Below are 26,044 nucleotides of genomic sequence, written 5' to 3' on the forward strand. Positions count from 1 at the left end.
CAACATCATCTGCACTCCCTTCTCTAGTCTATAAATGCTCACTGTAATAGGCCCCCCAGGAGTAAAGAACCCATCTCCTAATGTTACCCATGTGCCTTCACATAGGGCCTGCTCATTGCAGTAATAGCAAAGTAACTATACAGCAAGTCATTAAAAAAAAATGCATGTTTCCAGAATTGCCCCACTGCTTTGCCTGCACAGAAACTTGAAGCTGGCATTAGATTTCTTTAACCCCATTTCGCACAAGTGTGTAACAATAATCTTCTGCCAAAAGCATTATAGCTGAAACAAGGACTTTTGCTTCCAATGGAGAATTCAGTTCTCTTTGTTTATGAACAAGAGATCCAACATTTAACCGCAGTTTCTTCTTTTTTTTTTCTTTCTTGCGGGGCAGGGGAAATCTACATAATTAGATTGTATGTATTGTATGTCTTTATTTATATAGCGCTATTAATGTACACAGCGCTTCACAGTAGTAATACACGTGACAATCAGAGAAATGCAAACAGGAGTAGAGCAACAGTATTGGTTATGTTTTAATTGGACTGAATGTCTCACGTGCAGTACCTGCTGTGCAAATGAGTTTTAATAAATTAAAACGAGGGGTTGTCGTTAGAGTGGAGGGTTCAATGGATTCAGTCTGGTTCATGAGTATTTCATCCAAAAACAAAAACCACTGCCGCTATATGAAGGCACGCTAATGTAATTAATATTGTGCTATTTCCGCAGTGGAAAAGCAGCTGGTTTCTACATTTTGGAATCCATTAAGCAGATCTAAAAGAAGCCCTGAACGTCACAGGAGAATGACAAACTACGTTGATTCAATAACATGGCTACACCTGTAACATTAAGCAATGACCAGAATTCATTTTAATACAGCCTGCAGTATATGGAATTAAGGCATTTTATGAAGTATTTACTCAATCATGACCAACTTTAATGCACAAAAACTTTGTATCCATCCTGTCATTCCTAATGGATTGATGGTCCTCCCTTTTGAAAGCCCATTATAAATTACTGTAGGTCATACAATATGCTGGTCCCCATAGTTTACCCCTCCCCCTCCTCCCCAATAATTATTGCTGTTGCTCTCAAGCCAAAAAAAAAACCCCCACTAATGAAGGCGTTGGAGTGGAAAGGGTATTTCCAACTAACATTTACTTGCTGCACCCGGTTTTATTTTCAACGTTAAAAAACCCTCGTACGTATGCTACATTAAAAATCTAATTCTTTACGTAGGACTACGAAATAGTTTGCCTATATCAATTTAACCGGAGGGCACATGTCCCTTTAAAAGCATGACATCTGATGTAAATATAGATTGATTTATGCAGCTTTGCATTGATGTAGTCTTCTCAGAATGCAGAATCCCTTTACAGGATGGGATCTCATTTTATGAATAACCCGTTACCTCCAGGCAGTAGTGAGTATGCAGATGCAATAAAAAATATATATTTTTTTTTTGGGGGGGTGGGGGGGTGGGAGGGGGCATTAATGTTACAACTATCAGTGACCAGCAAGGGTGATCGAAAATTTAAACCATCAAATAAAACCCCTAGAGATGAGCACATGGCTACATCGCATCTCAAATTGCAGTGATCTGCAATACGGTGCAATCAAAGATTCATTTAATCTCTTCAACCACAAATTGCAAGAAAGCACATCTGAAGCAGAATACAGAACATACTATGTCTGATGCAAGTTTTTGCCACCATATTGAAATCTCTCAGGTTTTGCAAAGAGAATATTTAATTTATTCAAAAACACCAGAATCTTTTCACAGACAGCAAGGGTTTTGGTAGCCGATTAGATGCACGTCTCATATATTTTTTTTCAATTTTATTCAGTTTACGTTGCTTGTTTCAAATTAACACTCGAGGAATATTTCAGCACTACTAGTGCCAGTGTCAACCTTGGGACTTCACACCGGTCACCCCAGGACAAAAGGGGGAATTAAATGAGAAGCTGGGGAAAAGTCTCCATCATTTGATATGGTTAGCTCCCTGCTAATCATTTAAAGTGAAACATTGAGAACCCGCCAGCACCAGTTCATGAAAGGGAGCAGCTGGTTCAATGGCAGATCTGCAGTGTGTGGTCTTGTTAGTGTTCAATAACCCTTTCAAAGGGCAGTATCATAGAAACTGAACTCCAGCAAGGCACGTAGCCTGCCCTCTTCTGGTCACCTAGTAAATTACAAGTGTCCAATTTCACAGCTTCCCACACGTATGAGAATGGTTCACAAGCTTTAGGACAGGCTGTTTATATTGAGCTGAATAACGTGGTAAAAACAATTCCGCTTTCATTTTGAGGTAGAAATGAAACAATTAACCCATTAAAGCAGAAGTTTCACAATAGACTTCCCTAGTGACCACTACACCCCATATACTAAACTCAAGTTGCATCAAAGAATATTTACCGTTTGCGGCCTCAAAGGTCCTGTTTCTGAAATTCTAGCACGAACCCAGTTCACTTAGTCTCAATAGTGTAGGATTTCCCTTATGGAAACGCCTGCAGATACCTGCTCCTAGAGTAACGTGGCAGCAGCATCCCTTACACTGTGTATGAGGTGATGGTAACGTAACTACAGTTGTACAAACTGTTTATACACCAGAGAGGGAAAGAAAATAAATGTGACATTAAACAGACTAAGTCAGTGTAAAGAAAGGGCTATATTTCACGTAGCCCCCAACAGCACTTTATATGTTGTGTGGTGCTACTATTGCCATCTAACCCCTTAAGTGTCAGAGGGGCATGGGCACTCAATGGGTTACGAGCCAACAAATATAAAACCATACATTCCCAAAAGCAGTAAGTGCACGGGCCTTGTGCTGCCAACTGCGGCTAGTTGAAAACTGCAATATTTGGGGGATCTCAATTAACCAAGTTACTTAAAGCTAGATGTGTTTGTTCTGTATGGACTACCATCTCCGTGTTTGTTCTGTATGGACTACCATCTCCGTGTTTGTTCTGTATGGACTACCATCTCTGTAAAGATAACAGCACTGCATGTCTATTCCCAACATAGGTGCACAAGAAGCGCAAATTCCTGCATCATCATGAGTGCTGAAGATCAAACATACATGCAGGGAGATATACCAGCTGGATGCATGAGCAATGTGGGGGTAGCTAGCTGAGCTCCTGCAAGTGCAGAAAAGTCCAATGATTTCAGATTGGATCAGGCGCTTTAAATAAAAATATATGTAAAAAAATATATAACCCCTTACATTCAGGCCGACTCCCACTTTGGAAACAGAGACTGGACCTCATCTGGAGCCAGGTGATAGTCCAGGAGGCTCGAATTTAGCACATGCATATAAATGACCCCTTAATATAAGTGTTAGCCATTCTTAAAACTGCCTTGATTTTCTAGACTGAAAGACAGACTGCTGGAAAATAAGACATAGCTGGCATTTGCTGCAGGTCATGACTTTAATGTGTAACTACAGAATGCATACATACAAGTGGGAGAACTAAAAGCCCAGAGAAGAACTAGAAAGCCTACAAAATACAACACAGGACCAATACATTTACAAAACATTCAAAATTCTTACAAAATGGCCTGTATTGGTCCGTTTCTTTTTACAAACTCAGACTGTGGCTGGAGAGAGGGGGAGCAGTTCATAACTCCTTCTTAAACTCTTCCCTGGATAAATCATTTACAAGTGTCAAAAAAAAAATAATAATGTTTGGTTCTTTTTACAAGTCTTATTACAATTGTCAAACTGCTGAGAATTCCCCAGATCTCCAGTGGAACATTCCTTGCATAAGGAGGCAGAGAGCTTCGCATGTTGCAACACCCCAATATCAAAATGTTCGATTCAGACAGGCAGTTCTGTTCTCAAATGAGTGGCAAGGAATATGAACTGTACACCATCTCCCCATCAATAAAAACACTGTATATACTCTGCTAGAGGAACCGATGACTGTGGCAGCTTCTTACTTCCAGATCAGACAGACTACAAAGCTTGTAAACAAATGAAACAGGGAGAAAGAGCAGACATTAAGAATATTTAAAGATCACTGCAGTCAGAAGAACCTGGCTGTAGGCACTGCTAAGCAACGTGGCAGAACGTTCAGAGCTGCATTACACCGTGACCTTTAAATAAGCTCCGAGTTATGACCCCAGCTGTTCTGTCCCCCGCCCCATATCCACACAAGTGCTTGGTATCCAGCAGTATTCTTGCCAACAGTCCTAATCCACTGTCAAAGTTAATCTGCTGTTAAAGAACCAGCCACACAAGCCTCTGGCACTGAAGTGGTTAATAACCTTCACTAAACGCGCACCTGTTACGTTCAAATTGCAGTTCCCTCTTCAAGTCCCACACCCTTGAAAAGACGAGAAGTCCAGACTTAAAAAGTATTTTTTTCCTTTTTTTTTTTTTGGAGTTGCATTTTAGGTCAGTATTTACAAGAGAAAGAAAAAAAAATATATTCACAGCATCTTCTCTGTTTTGGCCAAATGTAGAGTTGGGGCAGAAGAAAAATAAACAAAAACCTATAGATTTCCAAACTTGAAAAAGCATTCCCCCTTCCAACCAAACACACAGAAGATATGTCAGACAGTCACACTCCCAGCTGGAAAATTGTGCCGTGAGAGTGATACAGCTGTTGGGCGGAAAAAAATAATAATAAAATAATGTACAGTCCAAGAGGGATTCTTCACATTGCAAACATTGGTTCCTCAGGCTCGTTTCACGAGTGATGTCAAACGCAGATAAGGCAACTGCTCTCCTGCTGTCTTTAGCTGGCGCTTGTGCCTTCCATGACCTGCTGGGCCTGCTTCTGCCCCATGCAGCACTGGGCCACTGACTGGAACAACCTGGTTACAGAAGGATTGGAAAGAACAGAATTCAGTCACAGGCTGAACAGTTATTCAGACTTCTGCAGCATTAAAATATCAAGTGCATTCATTTGGTTAAGTTCAAGATACTGTAAATTCTAAAAAATAATAATTTGCATAACTGGGAAGGAGTGCTTCTAACAGCAGTGTTTGGCAACATTCAAACCATGAAAAATGAATACAGCTCCATATTTGTTTTACAGATGCATTTTTGGTTCAAGGAAGTAGTTTACATTAGTAGTCAATGCTTATCATTAAGAAGACATTGGGGAAGGATTATAGTGCATTAGAGAAGCAACCCTAAAGAGAAAAACAGTGACAACACGGAAACCCTCAAATATACACAAAGGGATCATAGCGGCTTTTCAAACCCTTCTTTACAAAACATTTTTCTGTAAAATGAGATTGCATGTTCCTGTCTTTAATACTCAACGCTAAATATGAATAATGGACGTGACTCAGTTTTATACACCATGCAAGAATTAAATATATATTTGTAATCATTTTGTTTACAACGTTTGGCAATTTGTATACAAAAGGTTTAAGTCTTTTAAAAAATGTAAATGTAATAACATTCTAAATTTAAAAGAAAAACATGGCAATAGCATTTACACATAAGTACTCCTTTTCTGGCAGAGTATATTTACATAAAGCTTTGTAAAAGTTAGTTAAGAGCTGTAATTTTTTTTAGACGAGGCATTCGTTTTTATGGCATTTTGACTACTGCCCATGGCAGATGTACAAAGCACTAACTAATTAGATGGCCAAAACCTTGTACCATCTATTAGATTAGAAACTAATAAGGGGCTTATTCAAGCTGGATAACTCGTTAAAAGGCTATTAGTAAACAGCAGTACACACGAGATCAAGTGCAAACGTCTTTTATTGGGCACGGTGAATCCAGGCTTAGTGTTTATACTGTGGTATTTAGCGCCTGTAAAAATGCAATACATCTGCAGAAGACTCACCGGGTTACAAAATAAGTAAGCTCCCTGCATATCAAAGTCCTGGAAATTAACAAACTGGGTGTGAATTCTAGGAATGCCTGACCCTTCAGCTGTTCGAAGCCACGGTTCATTACTGTACTTTCCATGAAGGAATATACTGTTTATGTTGCGATCTGTATATACTTCCAGCCCCTAAACGCTTTCATACAGTTGCCAGCATTGCAGGCCCCTCAGACAGCAAAAAGGGTTAATATATGCAGTGCCACTAGTTGTGGATAAATCACTGGGCCCTCTTTACTTTGTTTGCAGATGAGTTGCAGGTATATGGGTCAATAACAGGAAAACATTGGCACCTGCCATTTATTTTTAACTTTGATTCAGTGGAAAAGTGCAAATAAGACCCACAAAAATAAGACTCCTGGCATGCAGAAATTACATTCTGTATTAATGTATTATCGCCTCTTGCATTTTCCCCCCAGTGCCATGAGCGTCTAAGCTATTAGAAAACCATACTCCTGCTTTAGGGGACATGGTAAATTAGGGATAGCTGGGGGGCTTTAAAGAAAGGTTTTATAAAATGAGACTCACTTCTCAATTTCCGGCGCACAATGAACAAACTCGTGGTTCCAGAATTTGAAGGCAGGGTTTTTAATCAGCTCAATGAAGGTAATGAGGAGACCCCAAGGGTGTGGTCTGTTCACAATCAATCGTTCCAATAGAACCCTAAAAAACAAACAAACGTGTGAGTAACACTGCAATGACACATCAGGAACAATATGCATGTTACATACACTAGGCTTGGAACCTTCTCAAACAGGGGATGTTGTGATGGAAACGGGTACCTAAACTTAATGAAATAAATGATGCAGACTGTCATTCCATTGTTAGATTACATGCCTCATCTTACACTGTAGAGCATTAGAGGGGTGGGGATGGGTTTGGGAAGAGATGTCCACAGAGTTCAACATATGTTTTAATCATCCTTAACACGTTTCATATATCCAGAGATCTCATTTAAAGTAGTGCTGGTGAACAAGAATAAAGCGAAGATTAAACTAAAACACAATAACGACTGCAAGCTCTAGTATGCGTTAAACGTAAAGTATTTCCAACACGATACTAAATACATTCTCGGAAAGCAGTATACAGGGTAAGCCGTTCGTAAATATACAAGTGGCATGCGCCTCAGTCTTAGATGGTACTCTGTAGAGCCTAGGCCACAAAAAGGAAAGAGGAAATGCTCTAACAAAAAGGTAAAAACAAAACCCTAATACTTGTGACCACATCTAGACAAACCTTTCGTTTGAACACTTAAGTGAGTGTTGTAGAGCAGAAAAGACCTCAGGAATAAGTGCACATTAACATGTAGTCTAACTTTGCATTCACTTCAATGTAACGTTTGTTCCATAAAACAAAATCATAAATATTTTGAAGCTTTTAAAAACGGGCTCAAAAAAAACAAAAAAACACAATCCTCATATATACAAATACACAAGGCTTGTTTGTGGATCATACTTATAGGATGTAATGCCACAGCCATTATAAAAGTAAGTGATATGGGGAGCATATAGTTCGTTTACACCCAACTGAAGTGCAGTAAAAATAGTGCAACGTTAATTATTTTTTAGAAATCTATTAAAGACTGGCAAAAGCTCTTTGCACCACATTTTAGGACTTACAAGATTTGTGTTTAGAAAGCAGAAAAAAGGAAGAATTCTCCAAAAAAATAAAAATAACTTTACAATAAAAATTGGATTAAGTGTGCAACCAAGTTGCTGTGCTGTGGCCATGTGTTGCCCCAAACGCATCACATTTCGACCACTGACATACATTTACACGAAACAAATATCTAAACAAACTAATTATGGAGTCTTCTGGTCAAGGAATAGGTTTTCATGTCTTCATTGAGCAATAATTGACCGTGAGAATCTTACCAACCCGTGATCCAAGACCGTTTCCAGATACCCAACATGGAAGCAACATTATGGGCCACAGAAAACCATACAAGGGAACTGATTTTCATTGCTGTATAACGTTCATGTTCCAGTAACCACCCCATTACCCCCTCACCTAGTTATCTGCTCCTGTATTGCTTCTGTGTTTGCCTCAGCAAAGAGGTAAAGCATTGTGCAGCTGAAGTAGTGCGTGTGGCTGTTGGGGTACCGTAGCTGATTGGCAATAGCATTCAGGAAGAGGTAGCGACCTGTTGGGGTAAAGAACCAATCAGTACACAGACATTGCCAAATAACTAGTTGTAGTTTGTAGAGGCTCACAAACCCCACAATGCAAAGTAAACTCTGTTCTGGTTTGAGGGGTCTCCTACAAATGCAGGTTTTCCTGCAGTTTAAATAGATTGGTTTACTGCCCCACACAAACATTGAGAATTTCCCTCCAATTGAAATGCTAGTCTCTGGAGCCACAGTAAGTGTGGACCGTTTGTGGAAGAGGTTATATTACAAATACACAGCACTTTTAGTTCTCACCTTCGGTGTCCAGGTCCACAGCCAGGTTCTGGAAGATGTCCATGTGCGCAGAGTGAGTGATGGTGCTCATGGAGGGTGTGCTACCCTTGTTGTGGATATGCGCAATAGCCTGAGTCCCCACATACAGGACCAAAGCATTTATCAGCTGGATGTTGTAACGATTGCCAGGCTCATTTGATACCTGAGGATCAAGCAAATATTACGATTAGCACACATGGATGGCAAAAATGTTATTACAATGCTAGTACGTCCTCAAGCATCTGCCCTTTGATTAACTAATGCAATGATCAATCCAGACAGCTTGCTGAAAGAAAGTTACCTCCCTCACATTAACTGCATATATACTAGGCCAACTCACCTGCAAGTTGCTGCGTAGCTCAGAGAGGAAGGTGACAGGTGAGCGTGTCTTTAGATAGGAATCCAAATCCTTCTTGAACTGGGGAGGCATCACTCCAGTGAAGTTAGTGAGGATTCGAGGAGCAATGTTAATCTCACTCAACATGTCCACCTGTAACAGGAAGTAGAAGTTGGGTCATAATTGTTTGCATTTGACCAAGATGGGTCTGAAGGTAGAATCACTGTTCTGGTCACCTTATTACATGGTTAACCACTTCACTGACTTCTGCTAAATAAAAGTCAAGTAGACCAAAGTATTACAGGATAGGGTAAGAGTTCTCTTTAGCGCTCAATGAAGCCGGCCTCATGAGAACATGACATTTAAATTGGCCCACGCGATGCTAGATACGGATCTTGGCAAATACAGGTCTTTCTGCAGCACCACAGCATAAAACTTTTTTTTAGTTAGTTTTCGAAAGTTCCAAAAATACGGTGTTCTATGCGGTCACTGTTTCAATATACATCAGTCTGTATGAGGGATAGGTTCTGAGATATTCTTGAGTTAAGAGATTTCAGTAGCTCGATTCCAAATATTTCCAAATATTTCCGTATCGCCCCACAATTATGGAACCTGCTATACCTGGCTCTGAGACGAGGATTGATTAAACAATAATTTTTTATCTGCTCTATTTCTTGGTGCATTGAGATCATGGAGGTACCTTGAGGTTGGGTGTGAAAGGGTCCGGGAGTCTCATGTTACGTGGGAAGGCACTCAGAATCAGATTCCTCAGCTGGATGCAGTTAGGTGGGATCACATCACAGAACCCATAGTGATAATCACAAAGGAACTCTGGGAAGTCATGAAGCAGCACAAGCAGCACACGAAGAGTGCCCTGCATGAAACAAACGTAGCATAACATGTAGTCACCAATAACCATTTGCACTCACCTTACCATGTGTATTAAAGTTTCTTCCAAGAATAAAACAAAGTAGGTTCTCTCAAGCCAATGCGTAAACTATATAGAAGTTTCTAAATCTGAAACCATTTAAGACCATTACGTTTTCCGAACCCATGTACTACATCTATATTTAAATAGCCGAGATTCTGCAACAATGCACCTTTGCAACCAAAAAGCCCACTACAATGCAGCACCCACTACAATGCAGCACCCACTACAATGCAGCACCCACTACAATGCAGCACCCACTACAATGCAGCACCCACTACAATGCAGCACCCACTACAATGCAGCACCCACTACAATGCTGCCAAGTAGACGAATCTAAACAGGCAAGTAAAGAGTTGGAGGGGGGGGGAGGGGTGAGGTTACTCACTCATTCTGGTTGAGTTACAGAACAAAGTAATTTTTATTCAGATAAGATGAAATCTACTCCAAGACCGTTGGAAAGTGACATACCTTGTAAAGAATTTGCATAGGTTTGGTGAGTTCCACATTCCTCAAGAATGGAGCCAGATACTTGAAGAGATCAATCAGCAGCTGAGCGTACATGGGCCAGCCCTGCATACAGAGGAAAGGATTTTAGAGTCACATGAAGTCCCCACACAGTGTGGATGCACACCAATAATCTGTTTTTACTCGCCTTCTGCTGGGGGGTATGGGCCAACATTCGGGCAATGAATATCCGGTGGGAAATAAGTTCTAGCCAGGCATACACAAAGCCGGCTGCCTTGGTTGGCCGGAGGATGTGGAAGGTATTGCTAGAAAAAAAAGAAGCAAAGTTAGATTGAGGATGGGCTTTGCCATCTGTTTATTCTATATACCCATCAGCTACATAGGACAGTTTTATAAAATGACAAAGAATTTCAATAAAATCCCATAGCCCATAATGATTCAAGTCAATAGGCTACATAAAAGCAACCAGAGTTTGAAACGTTTGACTTACCAGAAAGCAGTCAGCGTCTGAAAGTTTATGGTTTCCAATACATGTTCTGGGGCGTTGAGCTCCAGCAACAACATGATGAAGATGCGATGATACGGCAACTGCTGAAACTCGCTCTGCCGCACCTCATGATCCTGTAGGAGCACCCCCACAACAATACCAAGGACCTGTTGGGGCACACAGGACATGGATAAGCATAATAGATCAGAGATCCTCAGGGCATGTGACAAGCATGCTCACTCTGCAGAAGGCATATTACATCTAGCACAGACAAGACATTGCTACCGACTGAGCTCACCTTGTTCAGAAGGTTTATTTTTGTGACTGTATTTGTGGCTTCCCCGGAGTGTTTGACCAGCAGAGCAATCAGCCTGACAAAGGCATCCAGGTTGTGGTAGCACTTGGCTCGGATCATGGTAGGGTTGGCAGCTGGGTTGTGCTGCTGCTCGGCTTGTGCCCGGTAACTGATCTCAACGCACATCTCGGTGCACAAGCGGAAGAAGCGAGTTATGAGGTCGTCTGTCTTCAGGATCCCTTGCTGATGCATCTGAGTGGCAAGCAGAGACCAATTTAGTGAGAGCAACTAATGACACGCTAGCAGCACTAAACCAGCAGAGCAATACCTGGCACGGCCATTTACTTCAACTTTACTATTTCTGCAACAAGTCCATGTAAATTTTAATTAGTGAACTCTTATAATTGCCTAGAAATAAATGTCCAGCATACTTGCTTAATCTCATCTTAGACTAGCATCAAAATGCCCATAGATGCGATTGTCACAAAAGGCAAGGATCCGGAAAAACAAAAAGTGAAGGACGACAATTCAACTGTTCCCTGCTCCCAAATCACACCGCTTATCTGATTGGCAGATGTAAATCTTGGAAGCAAGGGTGTTACTGTAGCACCACAGCGTAACCTCTGCCTACGTCAAGACACAGGTTTAAAAGATGGTGCAAGGAGGAATGAAACCTCAATAGTAGATACATTTTTGCCCGCTATAAGAGATTGCTGCTTTAATGCAAAGCTCAACTGTATTATAGGTATGGTCACTTAATACACAATTGCTATGGAATGAGCCAAAACCCTATCCCATATTAATTTGCCAGCCCTTAAGGGCAGGTAAATGGTCATTTTGAGAATATATGTATAGGTTTGTTTATATAGCACCAACAATGTATGCAGTGCTTTACAAAATTACAATACAGGGTAAATAAAGTAGAAACAATGGGTATAACTGCAATCGGTAACTGGCAACAAAGCAGAGGGAGAGCCTACCCTGAAGAGCTTACAATCTAAAGTATTAACTCTGCAAAAGCTTACCTGCCCAACAAATGCAGAGAAAGCTTTGGTGCTGTCACGTCCAGCAACTGCAGAGTGATAAAGATTGACCCACTCCCTCAGTAGGTACTCTGCCTTCTCCCGCAGCCCAGGCGGGTCATCGTACTCCGAAGCTTGGGAGATACCAGAGTGCATCATGAAGTTTGGCCCTCCATGAGCCCGTTCAATCATAGCCTCAAAGTTGGAGCGTAGAACATCCATCAGCTGGGGGAGCCTGGATATGGGATGTGAAAGGAAACTGTATGAAAGGATTGGAAAACAAAGTAAATGTTCTATGAATCACGAAGAAATGGGCTGTTAATTGAGCAACATTTGCAGCAATATTTAATGGATGTAAAACAAACAAAATCTGAGAGCCAGCAATATAAGGGAACAATTGAATTTTGCTAATCTAGATAATTTAAATCGCAGATTAACTGCGCAACTGTCCATGGGGTTAAGTTTGACGACAACGTTTAGGACATCACAAGTAGCCAATGTCCACAAGGAACATGAACATAGACAAAAATATACTACTGTTCATGAAATGGACTGATCTAGAACAGGGGGAGCAGAGAAATTACTGTTGGGCTACATTTAAGTCCCCTTCAGCTGAAAACAGAGTTATCTGATGATCTATTAATTTACTCCCCTCAAATACAGGATTTAACTAGCTTATATTGCAGCTCTGCAGTAGAATACATAGTGGATAAGACGCGCTAACCCATACGGGAAGTGGTGCAGTTCAGCAACTCACCCTTCAGGGGCATTGCCTCTCGAGTGTGCATTAATACGCATGAGCGTCTCAATGGTGTGGAAAAATTCTGCCTCTGCCACATGGTTTACGCTGCGTTCGTCCACCAGCAGGATCTTTACCAGCTGCATGGCAAAGGCCACAGCCATGTAGTTCAGGCCATTCTCCATGGACTGCACAAAAAACACAAGGCAAGAAGAGATCAGCATCACATGCAGATGAACCCAAGCAATTAAATACCAAGATGCTTTAGGCCGAGGTCAGAAGATTAAACAGTTTAATACATTTACTATCAGAGGGGATAGCAACATATTCAGCAGTGTTGGGGGAGGGGAAAATAGTGTTGCAAAGAGCTGCCAATATACATTGAAAGACGAGCATCAGCAGTAAACACTAAATACTAACACAGAGGCTCTGACTATGCAAATGAAACAGTGGGATCAGTTTAGGCCACAGGAACAATCCCTCCCAAATCTAAGCTCACTAAATTTACAAACTTCAGAAACACTTCTAGGCATCAGATTAGGTAATAAAAATAAAAATACAACACCAGCCCAAACTTTTAGTCACATCGCCCCCATTAGTACACTTTGGTCCTAAGAGGATTAGCGCTTTAAGACAACTGCATACCTTTGGTTGTATTACCTGAGCCAGATGGAGGTCATATTGCGGCATATTAACCAGGTGATTCCGGATTAGAAGCTCTACAGCCTCCACGTTATACTTGTACTCATCACGGCACTCAATCAAGCACCTGCAGGAGACAAGGAATTAAAGGAAGTTTGCATGAGATGCTGATACAGCTGGCTATTGCAAAATGCGCATGATAACCAACGGATGTAAAGAAGCAATCTCTTGGAGTGCTTTTTTTTCTAAATGGTTTAATTGCCAAGATTGTCATTACAGTTTTAGATTACTGTAGTTAATTTTCTTAAATTGGCTCAAATGCTGCCAATATTTCAAACACATTTTCTTAAAAGGTCTTATGCTGATGTGGTATGAATGTATCTTATGCAGTGTGACCAGTGCAAGCAAGAGGAACATTTGTGGATTGCAATATGAGGCAGAGTTCTCCGTTTAGTACTGTATAGAGTAAGGTGAACGTTGTGCCACAACACTAACAAATGATCTGTGTGTTTGGATTGAAGAGCCCAGTCCTTGTTTCATCCCTCTACCACATTTCTGTCTTACGAACCTGGTGATCCGTTTGTTGCACCAGGGAGAGCCATAGGCCCGTCCATCCTGCAGAGCCTTCAGAACCAGGAGGTGACATTCCCGATAACGGAGCAGGAGGTCTGCATCTGCACCGCTAGTGGCATCTAGCAGTCCTTCCACAGCCTGCAATGGGGAGGAGAGCAAGCATTGTACAGTAATATAGGTAAACCTTTACCAAGTGTAAAGGCTTCAATAACCGTTCTATTAAGGAGGTCGCACCACCTTGCCAATAGGAAACATGCATTCCGCCCATTTTTATCCAAATAGGTCAACTGTCGGGATCTTCAAGATGAGCTTCCCCACTTCCTACTGGTTTAACCCTTTGAGTGCCAGAAGGGTTGCGGTGCTAGAGTGCCACCGCCAGCACAGTGAGGTCATGCGATCACGTCCTGCAGTCCATAGGGGAGGGGAGAAGGAAACAGACTTGGCATAACAACCACTATGCCATGGGGCCACTAGAGTGCCAGACCCATGATCTAGTGACATCTTGGGCCATCAAAGGGTTAATACGCAGATTCTAGGTTTAGCCACTAGGGGGAAAAAAAAAAACAAAAAAAAAAAAAAAACACAAAAATACGTAGTTTCCAGCAACGATTAACAAGGATTAACAAGGATTATTTTTTTTTTGCTAAACAAAACCGTCAAATACTGCCCCATCTCAGCAGCAGTGCGTGGGGTTCAACATTCTCACCTTTTGCAGGAGCCCAAGGGCAGCAATAGCGTCCCGGGAGTTCCGAGCAAGCGCAACAGCCTCCAATAGGCTGCGCAGGGCTTGTGACTGTGGGTTCATTGCCAGCGTGGGGGGGATTGCATGGAGATGCTGCTCCAATTCTGTTATGCATTTATCATAGATTTGTGCAACGTCATCAGTGGCCCAGGCCTGCTGCTGAAAACGGGAAAGGCAACAGCATAAACCTACTTGAAATAGCACAATGACAATGCATGCATCACTTAGACTGCAGCTGCATTGCATGAATGTTATTCCATTTACAAACAGAAGTAGGGAGGATAAGGAGCGGTGTAGATCTATTCTCAGTAGTGTTGCTAGTACCTTCATAGGCTGTGCCAGGAACCCTGTGGGCTGAGTCAGGTCATTGGTGGGGAGAAATCCAGGAACATTGCGTGCAAACTCCTCATAAACAGCCAGCTGTTTGGGATCCACACCTCCAACCTGAGGGGATATAAAGGACATGTTAACATTTCCTAGAATGCAGGTACCCTTCCCCATGGGTTCTCTTTAAGCTTAGAGACCTTATATCTTCTAAACAAGGTTACACTATTCCAAGTTTTACTTCACTCCAGACAAAGTTGCTGGGACACTTAAACAGTACAGTATTCAAGCAAAGAACACTACCAAAATGTTCATTTTACTTTTGCATGCGGCTTCCTACTAGGATACTGCCGCATTCAAATCATGTAGTAGCTGCAGCTTCTATTCACTATATCACTACTGGATTGTGATCTGGTTAAAAGAACAGTGCTACTAAAAAAGACTTTCCTTGACGGAGTGACCACTCAACCGTTCAGATTTAAATGCTTCTCACCTTCAACCGAATTTGCTCCGGCATGCGCTCAGCCTGGTAAGTCAAAACCACAGGGTCACAGTAACGTCGACCTTCCTGTCTGGCGTGCTTCCGCAGCTCAAATTCCTGCACAGACAAACGCATTCATTTAGAAGTGAACAGTAATGTCGTCGGGGCATCAACTTCAGCTGGTAATGTGTCATTTGTTTAGAGTTTAACTTCATCGTAAAAGGCGTCAACAAAACAATGCTAGTGCGTCAAATCACTGCACAACGTTACCACTCAAAGCATTCCTACTTTGGAGCCCCATAAACAGTTATGAGAAGCAGCAGCCCGAACAAGCGTTATTCTGCACATAAAACCCTTTACAGTTAGTGTGAGACTGTAGTGTCTTTCTGGAGAAACAGATTGCTGTAGACACCAACACTATTTAACAGCGCCAAATAACGGTTTTGCAGAGAAAGAGGGACAGCAGATTTAACTTGCACAATTCCTTCTTCAGGAGTTCAGTTACAAAAACTAGGAACTTACAGTTGCTAATCTCTTGTCCATTTCAGGCCCAGCCTTTTCCACAGCAGTCTTCTGAATAAAGCAGCATGCCAGCTCACAGTTGTCTTGCGCAAGCTGTGCAGCTGCCTGTTCCATCATCTCCCGCTGCTGCGGGGAAGCCGCCTGGAAACAGAGAGAAACAGACTCAGTACCAAGAAGCTTTTAAAATGGCAACAGGCATGGTTAAAAAAAAAAAAGAGCTACAAATTATGCAGGGCAAGTAAGGACACGTCAATATACAGGAGTGAAGAGTTTTGTGAAGGTCCTAAATCATGGATAAAGCATTCAAAGCCAAAAATATAGAGCTGTTCATTACAACAAGCAATGTGTTAATGGGGGGTGGGAAGTTGCATACTGTTCTGCATGGGTCAAGTCCAGAACCTTGAGGTCTTCAGATTAAATCTGCTCCGGTCTTAAATATTTACAAAGCATATGTAAGAGTAGCTCAAGTACATTTAAAAGGAGGGAAAAAAAAAAAAAAAGGGTTTACAAAACCAACCTGTGCCAGGTGTTACATCAAATATACTTGTATTCCAGAAAGTGGCAACACATGCAAAGTAGTAATATGAATGATTCTCTCACTTTAAAGCAAAGTAGGTAGTTAGGGGGATTTACCATAACTGGTTTTAAGTTGTGATAAATGTAGAAGTTTTGCGTGTCGCTAGTCTTACCCGCATGGCGGTAGCGAAGCTGTTTTTCAGGTTGGTGGCAATGCTCATGAGTAGTGGCTCGCGGCAGGTGATCATGGCCATGCCAGCGGTCAGGTTGCGCATCATGTGGTGAGCAGCCACACGCATGCGCGACTCCTCAGAGTCCAGTGCAAAGTCCTTGCGCACAATCTGCTCACAGGTTGTCATGGCAATCTTGATGGATCGATCCACCACAGGGTGAACCAGCTCCTGTACAGCTCGCTCAATGGCCTGGCGCACACACTGCTTTAGCTGGGGGTGAGCTTGAAACAGAGGAATCTGTGGGAATAAGGCAAAAGATTTAAGATGCAGTAAAGAGGGAATCCACACACAGACACTTCTATTTCATGTAGCATTTTTCTCCCAATGGAGCTCAAAGCGCTTCACAATTACAGTATAGTGCGCGGTACGCAGCACATAGGGATTTTTACAGTCCCTGTCGGGGGGGGGGAGGGGGTTTACAATCTATGATTTTGGTGCCTGCAGTACAGGGAGATAAAGTGACTTGCTCAAGGTCACAAGGAGCAGACACTGGGAATTGAACCAGGTTCAATCGGTCATTCTTCAGTCTGTCTTTACTCACTGCAATTCCTCTTAATCTCTTCTGAATTCACCAAATAAAAAGGAATCAAACTAAATGTGCAGTATTACATACGACCAGTAAACTAATGGCAGATTTGTCCAATTAAAAAAAAAAATTAAAAATAACTTTTAGAAGACAAAATTTGAAAGTGGCCTTGGGAAGATCTGAACATTTTTGACATGGAGTTTCAAAAGTTGGTTTTAAATTCTATTCAGTTTGTTTTGCTGCAGGTTAAGTATTATCTTACTGGTCACACTATGGAAGTGGTATGCGTCTAAACAACTTGACACCAAGCAGATTTATGTCAAGGTAGCACAGGAAATTAAACTTTCTAAATAAAACGTGTTTTAAGGCATCACTGATAATTAACCCATTAAACAACCAACAAACTACCAGTTTGCAAATGCGATAGCATTTGTAATTCATTCAAGTCTATATAGACTTCTAAAAACAAAAAAACACAAGTTACCACATGCACACAGCATCTGGGCAGCAGAATAAAGGGATTACGCTAGGACTGACACCATTCTCCAAGTTCATTTCTAGGCAACACATCTCTGCATCTCCAATCCATGAGGAGTTATCCAGGTCAAAGAAAAATGGGATTCTGGGGTCAGAATACTCACCGTAGGATTGAGTGTGATGTGAGGAGCAAGTCCAGCCAGTGAATAGACATGGATATCATGGTAGCTGTACTGAGGCTGTGGGGGAACGGTTGCTGTACACGTTGCGCTGGGAGGTGGAGCAGTAGCTGTTGCTGAACAGAAGTAGTGACAGGACATGAGTGGATACCACACTAATTTAAACACAAGATTCCCTTCAAATTAACCACAATACGGAATCTATATCATTTAGCCAATATTCCCATCTGTATGAAGACATGTTAGCTACAGATCAATTTCTTGCTATCTTTCTTATTTTTTTTGCTGCCTCTTTTGAAACAATTCAAGCTAAAAAAAAATATATATAAAAGTCAGAAGGTTGATTTATATTAATAGTGAGTGAAATGAATTAGCCCAGTGTTAAGAATTTGTCCCTGGATACAGCTTTATTGCAGGGTTTCAGACTAGCCTGGGCAAGGTTGATATTCATGAATATGAAGAAAACCACAAATGAAAATACCACTTGTGAACACATTAAAGTTTGACTGGTCCGCAACCCTCCTTTCACCATTATGTCTTGGCATACAGTGCTTCCACTGTAGCCAGGGATTCTGGGAAATGACATGCAAATAAGTAGTGTCACATTTTGCCTGAAAAATAAAACCTAAATTGCAATTACTAAATGCAGGGTAATTGCAAAAGCAGCCTGCAACTTACAGAATACATGTCTAGGTCAATGGAAACACTACTGGACAGCCAGACTGCCACTTACCTGTGAAAACTGCATCAGACTCCTGCTTTTCCACAGAGGCCCAGAGTTTGCCAGCAGTACGGATTGCATACTCGCTACTGGTCATGGGAGGCAACTCCTCAGGCTGTTTCATATCCTTTTTTGGGGCAGAAAGCTGCTCATCCAGGCTCTTCAGACGGTCCTTGTCCTTGAACAGGGTGCCAGGCTTTAAGTCATTGATGTCCACGGCCAGATTCTTACACAGCACCTCAATCTCAAATTTGAGATTCAGCTGTGAATGAAGATCAAAGTGCCCTCATTAATGTCAGTTTACTGCAAACACCCCCCTTCAGATACCATTTAAGAAAGCAATGCTTGCTACAAAGCACTGACGTTCCATTATTATATCCACCACAATATTTATGTTTTACACATCTTCAGCTAAGGCAGAGCATTCATTTGTAGTTGGCTGCCTAAGGAACGCCCAACTGTCAAGATTATGCAATGTAACCTGGTAATTCACCATTATGATACCATCTGCTCAACACTAAGGTCATTAAAGGAATCCTGACAATGCTTTATAGAATACATTAGAGAGGGATCCAATGAAGATTGCAGAGGGCATGAAACGTGTATGTCGTGTCAAGATACCTTCAAGTCGTGTTCTTGATGCAGCTCGGCCAACACATTCATAATGGCCATTGTCCACGGGTTGGGAGGTCGGAAAACCTGAAGGAAATTAAAGAGCACGTCAGTTGGCTGACCCCTGAAAGGACTGCATATTACATTCTGGAAAGGTGGATCACAAGTTGGTAGGCCCTTACCACACTCCTGACACTGGATTCCAAGACTTTGGCAACAAAAGGCACCACGTAGAGAAGCTCCTGCTGTCCCTTCACGTAGGCTTCTAGTAGCAAGGATTTCACATCCAGGTCCTGGGAACAAATAATGGCCAGAATATTTTAACAAACCAGATACTGCAAAGCAGTGCACACTAAAGATACACATACATAGTTTCAGGGTACTACACACAAAATCTGTTTCTATCTTTTGTGATTTCTAAAGTAGAATAAGTGTATTTTACAATATACACAGTGGTGGGCAGAAGTATTCACCCCTGCACATTTTTCACATTGTGTTGGCACCCGAGTGTATGCTATGACACTTTTACGTTAGCCTTTACATGTAGAATCTACAAAAACTACTCCAAAGTAATAAAGTTAGAAAACAGCATATAAAGTAGTAAGATTTACAGGAGGGGAAGAAAAAAAAATATATATAATCTGTTGCAAAAGTATTCAACCCCTTTGCTACTGCAGCCATAAAAATCAGCTCAGGTGCAAATTGTTTTGAAAGGGCACAAAAAAAATAGTGAAATGGTTTCCATCAAAGTAGTTTAACTGGTAGATCATTTCCCTCAGGTATATAAAGACTTAAGCTGCAACTCGGTGTTCCAAGAAAGCAAACATGAAGACCAAGGAGCTTCTGAAACAAGTGGGAGAGGGGCACAGAGCAGAAGGGCACAAGAAAATTGCAAGAGGTGCAGATTATCCCTCAGCACAGCGCAGTGAAAGCCATCATTAAGTGGAAGATACATCATATCACACAGATCAGTGTCGCCCTAATAAACAGCGCAAGCAAGCAGGCAACTGGTTTGGGATGTCAATGAAGCCAACAAAGACCATGGAGAGTTCTGTGTCGGAGATTGGAGTCAGTGTTCAACAATAAGCCGATCCCTACACAACATTGGCCTGTATGGACAGCTGACAAGAAAGCCATTACTCAGACTGCTCTTAAATCACAGAATTTGCGAAAAAGCCTATAGATACTACAGACATGTGGAGAGTGGCGTTTGTGGCGAGACGAAACAAATTTTTATCTTTTTTGCTCTAAATTCCATGTGTTATGTCTGGTGCAAGCCAAACACTGCAAATCACTGAGTCAACACCATCCCAACTGTCAGGCATGGTGAAGGCAACATGTTATGGGGAGGCTTCTCTTCAGCGAGGACTGGGAAGAGTGTCAGGATAGAGGGGACAATGAACGGTGCAAAGTACAGGCGAATCCTTGAGGGAAAACCTGCTTGAGTAAGCAGACTGTCCTGCTGAAATGTGAATTTCCACCCAAGTTTCAATGATCCAAAGCACAAAGCAACACTAGAAGGGTTGAACAAGACGATAATGTTCTTGAGAGGCCCAGTCCTGACTTAATCCAATTGAACATTTATGGCGAGACTTAGAGATTGCAGTCCATCGACAATCCCCAACAAGCTCTTCAGAACTGGATTAATTTCCCCGTGAAGCATGGCCAAAAATGTCACCATTCTGCTGTGGAAAGCTAGTATATAGACCCATCCAAAAAGTCAGCAGTAATTGCTGCAAAGAGTGCTTCTATCCAGTATGGACTTAAGGGGCTGAATTCTTATGCAAACAGTACATTTCATTTTGTACCTTTCCTTTGCTGACATTTAATCAAATCCTTATAACAGTGTTCCGTTTAACCACTACAGATTAACTTTAAAATGTACTTTTTTTTCTAAATGTACTTTTATTCCTTCAACAAAATGTGACATTGGTAGGGTGGTGAATACTCCTACAAACCACAGTAGGTATACATCTGCTTTGGGGAAAAAGCACACTGGGCATCATTAACATTGATAGGTATGCATATCAGAATTTGCACTCATTCAGACTCCATACTGGGTATATGGCAAGCATATTGGTTACAACAAAACCAAGGCAGTAAAACAAGCAAATGTTGCTTAAGTTGGACTACCATAGTTTGTTGGCCACCAGGTTATACCCCATCTGATAGGAAATTCAGGGCTCACTTGTAATCCGACCACTAAGGTAAGACCTCCCCCAAAAAATAAATGCAAACCGCATAAATGCAGACCACATACATACATAAAAAAAGTGTAGCACAACATCTGATTAAGATGGCGTTTCAAATTATCCTGAAAAAAAAAACAATTTACAATACATAACCAGCCCCAATATAACATCTATTTTAAACAAGAGAAAATGGTTTAAGCATTGTGTAAATACTGACTGTGTGAAGGATGGGTTTGTTCTTTGCCAGAGTGACCATTCCAAGCCAGTGGCCCAAGTTCTTCAGCAGAGAGCGGTCGGAGAAGTTAGCTGCAGCTTTGTCAGATGTCAACAGCACCTGAATGAGTGAAAGATTAACAACGAAGGAAAATGAGTAGTTGGTCACAGAAGATTTAGAGCATGCTTTTGCTATATTTGAATTGAGATCAACCTTTGTGTCTGCAGGTTTTGTAAAACACTAAAAATGCAATAGAAAGTTACATAAAATATGATGGTACACTGTCGCCACGGGCAAATACTTTAGGCAGACAGCAGATACAAACAATGGCAGTAATCTTCCTTGGCAGAAGGGCCTTTAAAATATGTAAATTAATGCATAAAGTAATTTTAGGATTATAGGTGTAGGCTCAATCTAAAGCACCTTTAGCTTTCCAAACTCCTTAGAAACAATGTCTCCAGTTTTTAATTAAACATTCTATGGAGGGAGAGCAATGTTTCTGGACAAAAAGCTTCACATGAAGTCTGCAAGAAAAATCACTGTAGAACGTATAAAAAGGGCAACAAGTTTTAAAAATAAATTAAAAAAAAAAAAGTTTAGAACGGCGGATGCTGCAGCTTTAAACAATCGCCACCCTACCAACCTACTTTCTTAAAGCCAAACAGGAACGGTAAAATATTTTTCGCTTTAGTAACCCCCGGTGGTACCAGATTTGACTTCCTTGACAGAAATATATCCATGTGGGATCTCATCCGTCATTTTGTTTCCCCTAAAGGGGACTGAAATGCCAGTACCTTCACCGGTAAGTGTCTCGGGAGCCACAGGGATCTGGCACCCTGTCATTATTGCTGCTTTAAGCAGCTTATTAGTCCCATTAGACCACATTTTGATATAGGTTTTATTTGGTCTGCTATGCAACTAGAAAAGTGACCAACCACATGTTTTAGGAATAACCAATTCATTTTTCATTTCTGTATAGAGCAATTGGCTGCAGGATTCACCAGAGCAGGAAGTGTGACGGAGGAGTTCTATTTTAGCAAGAAATCAGTCTAACTATTGCAGAAGTAGTTTCTCAAGTTGAGATAAGCAGTGCACAGCAATTGGAAAACAATGTTGGAGCTCAGCACATTTAATTAATTCGTTTTTAAAGTATTTTGAAGGGTGACAGATATGGTAGGCAGTAGTAACCGACGCGTTTCGCGCGTGTTGGGGCACCCCAACAGGCGTGAAACTTGTCAGAGTTACTACTGCCTACCATATCCCTGATGTCACCCTTCAACATACTTTAAAAACGAATTAATTAAATGTGCTGTGCACCGCTTCTCTCAACTTGAGAAAAACGACTTCATATTCGCCTTGCTGGAAGCACGCCAAAAAAAGGAGTCAAGGATATCACTGTGAGTACTACCCAGGCTTGGGGTTGTGTACTTAGCCCTGTGTATGCATTTTTCACTCCAAGTGGTTACTCTTATGTGGGGTGGAGAATAGGTCACATTAGTTTCAAAGGCTTTAGTTGTCCCTGGTATCCTTAAAATCCCTGCTAGGAGAGAAAACATTATGTTATCCACTATGCCATGTGTCTAAAGGATGAAATGGAATTAAGAAAATTTTCAACTCCACAGATATTACATTTGACTCATAGGACTTTATATATACACATTTATACCATATATTCTTCATACCCTGTAGCACCAGGTCCAGGATTTTTAGTCTATTTTGTTCTCCTATTGCAGAAGTTGGCCATATTTACTATAACAGTGGCACGGTGTAAGGAACAACTTCATAAACATGGTCATTGGTAGTGATTTTTCTACACAGTTTTATAACCAAGTACCTTCAATTAATACATGGTCCTGAAAGTTTAGCAACTATGATATATTAGAGGTAGAAAAGGTCCGACAAAAAAGGTAACAGATTGCTTTCTAGAAGACCAAGCAGCATGGGAAGAACGCCCAACACATACCTTGATGTTTCTGTAGGTCTCTGCAAGTACCATCTTGTTAAATTCCAGGTTTTTCAACGCATCCATGAAGTTTGAATACAGGCTGTGGAAGTTGAGCTCAATGCTGACTCGCTTCATCACCAAATACTGTGACACCCAAGGCATGAACTCATCTTTTACAGTCTCCTTCAGCTCTTCAACCTGTAGAGAACATCACAACTTTAACCATAAAAGCAACCACTTTTCATGTGATGGACTCAACAAGTATCATTGGATTTATAGTAGGGGCATGGGGGGGGGGGAGGGGGGAGGAGTCTGAGAGGACCATTGTTTGCAAAAAAAAAAAAAAAAAATCTAAAAAAGTGCCATATCCCATTTAGACTTATTGACTGCTTATTTCTTAAGCCTGCTGCTCTTTCACCCTTAATGAAGATATTCACTGCGAAACTGATGACAAAAATTAGACTAACAAGGCAAAGAAACACCCAATGCTCCAAGGACAGTAAAATTTATACAGATTACGTGCAATTACAAAGATACTCTGATATAGTGCTGAAATAAGGCAAGAGTATTTTTGCTCATCTAGGTGCGACATCTGTAATACAAAGTACAGAATACGGAACTTATTCCCATCTATAGATTCAGGAACGGAGTTTCTCATCTGGCAAGAGGAGAAAGAAAAGTTAATGTGAAACCCACCTTCTGCGTCATGTTGGATTGGGACAGGTTGTTAAAGATGAAAGCGATCTTCTCCTGAACATTTTCAGGCGGCTCCACAGTACGCTCTGTCTGATCTGTAGCCACCAGCAGTGTGTCTATGTTGGTAGTGTTGATGGATGGCTGAGAGTACAAATTGCAGAGAATGCGTTTAAAAGGGAAATTTACACAGCAGGTGTGATCATACAGGTCTCGTCATCTAAACAGTACAAAAATCAAAGCTGCCATAAACACTAGTGCATTGAAGGGCGACTTCTCCCAACAATAATTTTCTTCTCTGCAGTGAAGAAATTGCATAGTAGAAGCACTTGAACAGTAAGCCTGCGATTTCTTTTGGGATATTAGAAATATGTAGTCTTTGCTACAAGTACCTTTCTGTTGCAGGATTTTACTAAACTTTTTTTCAACTTCAACTCGCATAGCACGAAAGATACCTTCAATGTTATTACAAGCATCAAAAGTAGCTCAAAATACATGGAAAAAACAAAGACAAACTACAAGCAGCATCTACATACAAATAAGTTTTATTTCAAATGGGTCAATGCTAATAAATGTATAGACCCTTTTAGGTGTGGTCTCCTTCCCCCCCATCACAATGCCCCATTCCATATGCTTCAGCCAAAACAGAATACAAGCCTCACTTACCGGCACATCCTTCTTGAAGCTGACACCAGTGGGCCTGGTTATGGTGATTGTTTTTGCAGAGGTGGTGGTAGCAGTAGAGGTGGTGACAATTGTGCTAACCTGACAAGCCAAGGGAGCTTTAACCGGGGCCTGGGCTTGGGCCTGTGCCTGGGCAAGTGCAATGCTTCCTGGGGTGGTGATGGAACCCTGCATCTTTACAGGGGGATCCCGGGACTGCTGGCCGTACTCTATATACTGCACGGGGAGAGAAAGCAGCGTCAACATTTTCCACCCAAAATAAATAAATAAAAATGAATATAATACACATGGTTTAGAGGGGGGGGGGGGGGGGGGGGTCATATTGTGCAAAAACTTCATTTTAAGTATTAAAGGAATGCACTGTCCATGTAACGTTTGTTTCAAGTGAAATCACTTGGAACCATCAATATCAAGTAAATATAAGTGGTTCACCCACTTTAAACAGTGATACAGGTTTTACTTTATTTGTAAATATTTTAAAATTAGGAGTGATGTGCAATTAAGTGATTTCTTTGCAAAAGTATCTCATGCCCTTAATCTTTGTAATTCACAGAATCGCACCCCTTTGCCAGGTCTAATTTAAGTATAGGACCATTAGTTGATCAACATCTTGTTTAGTTTTCTCTTATAAACTGTTAACTTACAGTGATTACCAACTTGTCCTCAAGTACCCCCAACAGGTCAAGTGAAGGATATCCCTGCTTCATTACAGGTGACAATCAAAAATGACTGAGCAACCTGTGCTGAAGCAGAGCTATCCTTAAAATGACCTGTCGGGGTTACTGGAGGACTTTATTTGGAAACCACTGCTCTAAATAGCATACATACAATTGTGCATTTTCATGAGAATTGAGAGAGAAATTAAAAACAATAAAAGGAGTTTTTTTTCCTGAACACTACGTATTCAAAACTAAACATGTACAGCAATGTAGAATTGGCGCCTGCTGTGAGGTTCCAGTTCTAGAAAGCTGGGATAAGCAACACTAATGCATAACTCATAACATAAAACCTGTTTGTACAGTTTAGATAGAAGAACTCACCTCCTGCAGGTGATGAGGGAATTGGATAAAGTGACTGATAGAAGCCAAGTGCTGACAGTACTGGGGATAGTCCTTTAATCTTTAAATAAAAAGGAAACAAGTTGGTTACACACCACTCTACTCCAAAACTGATCAGGATAAATGGCAGCTGTGTAAGACTTCCA

General features: G+C 41.2%; 1 protein-coding gene across 6 annotated transcripts in view; it reads right to left on the reverse strand.

Moving 5' to 3' along the window:
- Positions 1-3,410: 3,410 nt before the first annotated feature.
- CNOT1 (CCR4-NOT transcription complex subunit 1) overlaps positions 3,411-26,044 on the reverse strand; it is a 48,159-nt gene continuing 25,525 nt past the window's right edge. For 3 of the 6 annotated variants that reach the window (XM_075576562.1, XM_075576561.1, XM_075576563.1), the window contains 28 exons: positions 25,881-25,959; positions 24,823-25,056; positions 24,160-24,300; positions 23,482-23,661; positions 21,522-21,638; positions 19,295-19,405; positions 19,122-19,199; positions 18,513-18,762; positions 17,765-17,895; positions 16,538-16,834; positions 15,849-15,989; positions 15,339-15,443; positions 14,846-14,965; positions 14,486-14,680; positions 13,775-13,917; positions 13,210-13,333; positions 12,583-12,752; positions 11,829-12,084; positions 10,807-11,055; positions 10,512-10,675; positions 10,209-10,326; positions 10,025-10,126; positions 9,326-9,499; positions 8,629-8,778; positions 8,271-8,451; positions 7,858-7,990; positions 6,376-6,510; positions 3,411-4,819 (listed from right to left, as the gene is read on the reverse strand). In XM_075576562.1, the coding sequence (XP_075432677.1) occupies positions 4,741-4,819; positions 6,376-6,510; positions 7,858-7,990; positions 8,271-8,451; positions 8,629-8,778; positions 9,326-9,499; positions 10,025-10,126; positions 10,209-10,326; positions 10,512-10,675; positions 10,807-11,055; positions 11,829-12,084; positions 12,583-12,752; positions 13,210-13,333; positions 13,775-13,917; positions 14,486-14,680; positions 14,846-14,965; positions 15,339-15,443; positions 15,849-15,989; positions 16,538-16,834; positions 17,765-17,895; positions 18,513-18,762; positions 19,122-19,199; positions 19,295-19,405; positions 21,522-21,638; positions 23,482-23,661; positions 24,160-24,300; positions 24,823-25,056; positions 25,881-25,959 (4,357 nt within the window). In that variant the 3' untranslated portion in view covers positions 3,411-4,740. The remainder of the gene's footprint in view (positions 4,820-6,375; positions 6,511-7,857; positions 7,991-8,270; positions 8,452-8,628; positions 8,779-9,325; positions 9,500-10,024; positions 10,127-10,208; positions 10,327-10,511; positions 10,676-10,806; positions 11,056-11,828; positions 12,085-12,582; positions 12,753-13,209; positions 13,334-13,774; positions 13,918-14,485; positions 14,681-14,845; positions 14,966-15,338; positions 15,444-15,848; positions 15,990-16,537; positions 16,835-17,764; positions 17,896-18,512; positions 18,763-19,121; positions 19,200-19,294; positions 19,406-21,521; positions 21,639-23,481; positions 23,662-24,159; positions 24,301-24,822; positions 25,057-25,880; positions 25,960-26,044) is intronic. The other 3 variants (XM_075576566.1, XM_075576564.1, XM_075576565.1) reach the window with 3 other exon arrangements.

The sequence above is a fragment of the Ascaphus truei genome, chromosome 19 (assembly GCF_040206685.1).
Source record: "Ascaphus truei isolate aAscTru1 chromosome 19, aAscTru1.hap1, whole genome shotgun sequence".
NCBI lineage: Eukaryota > Metazoa > Chordata > Amphibia > Anura > Ascaphidae > Ascaphus > Ascaphus truei.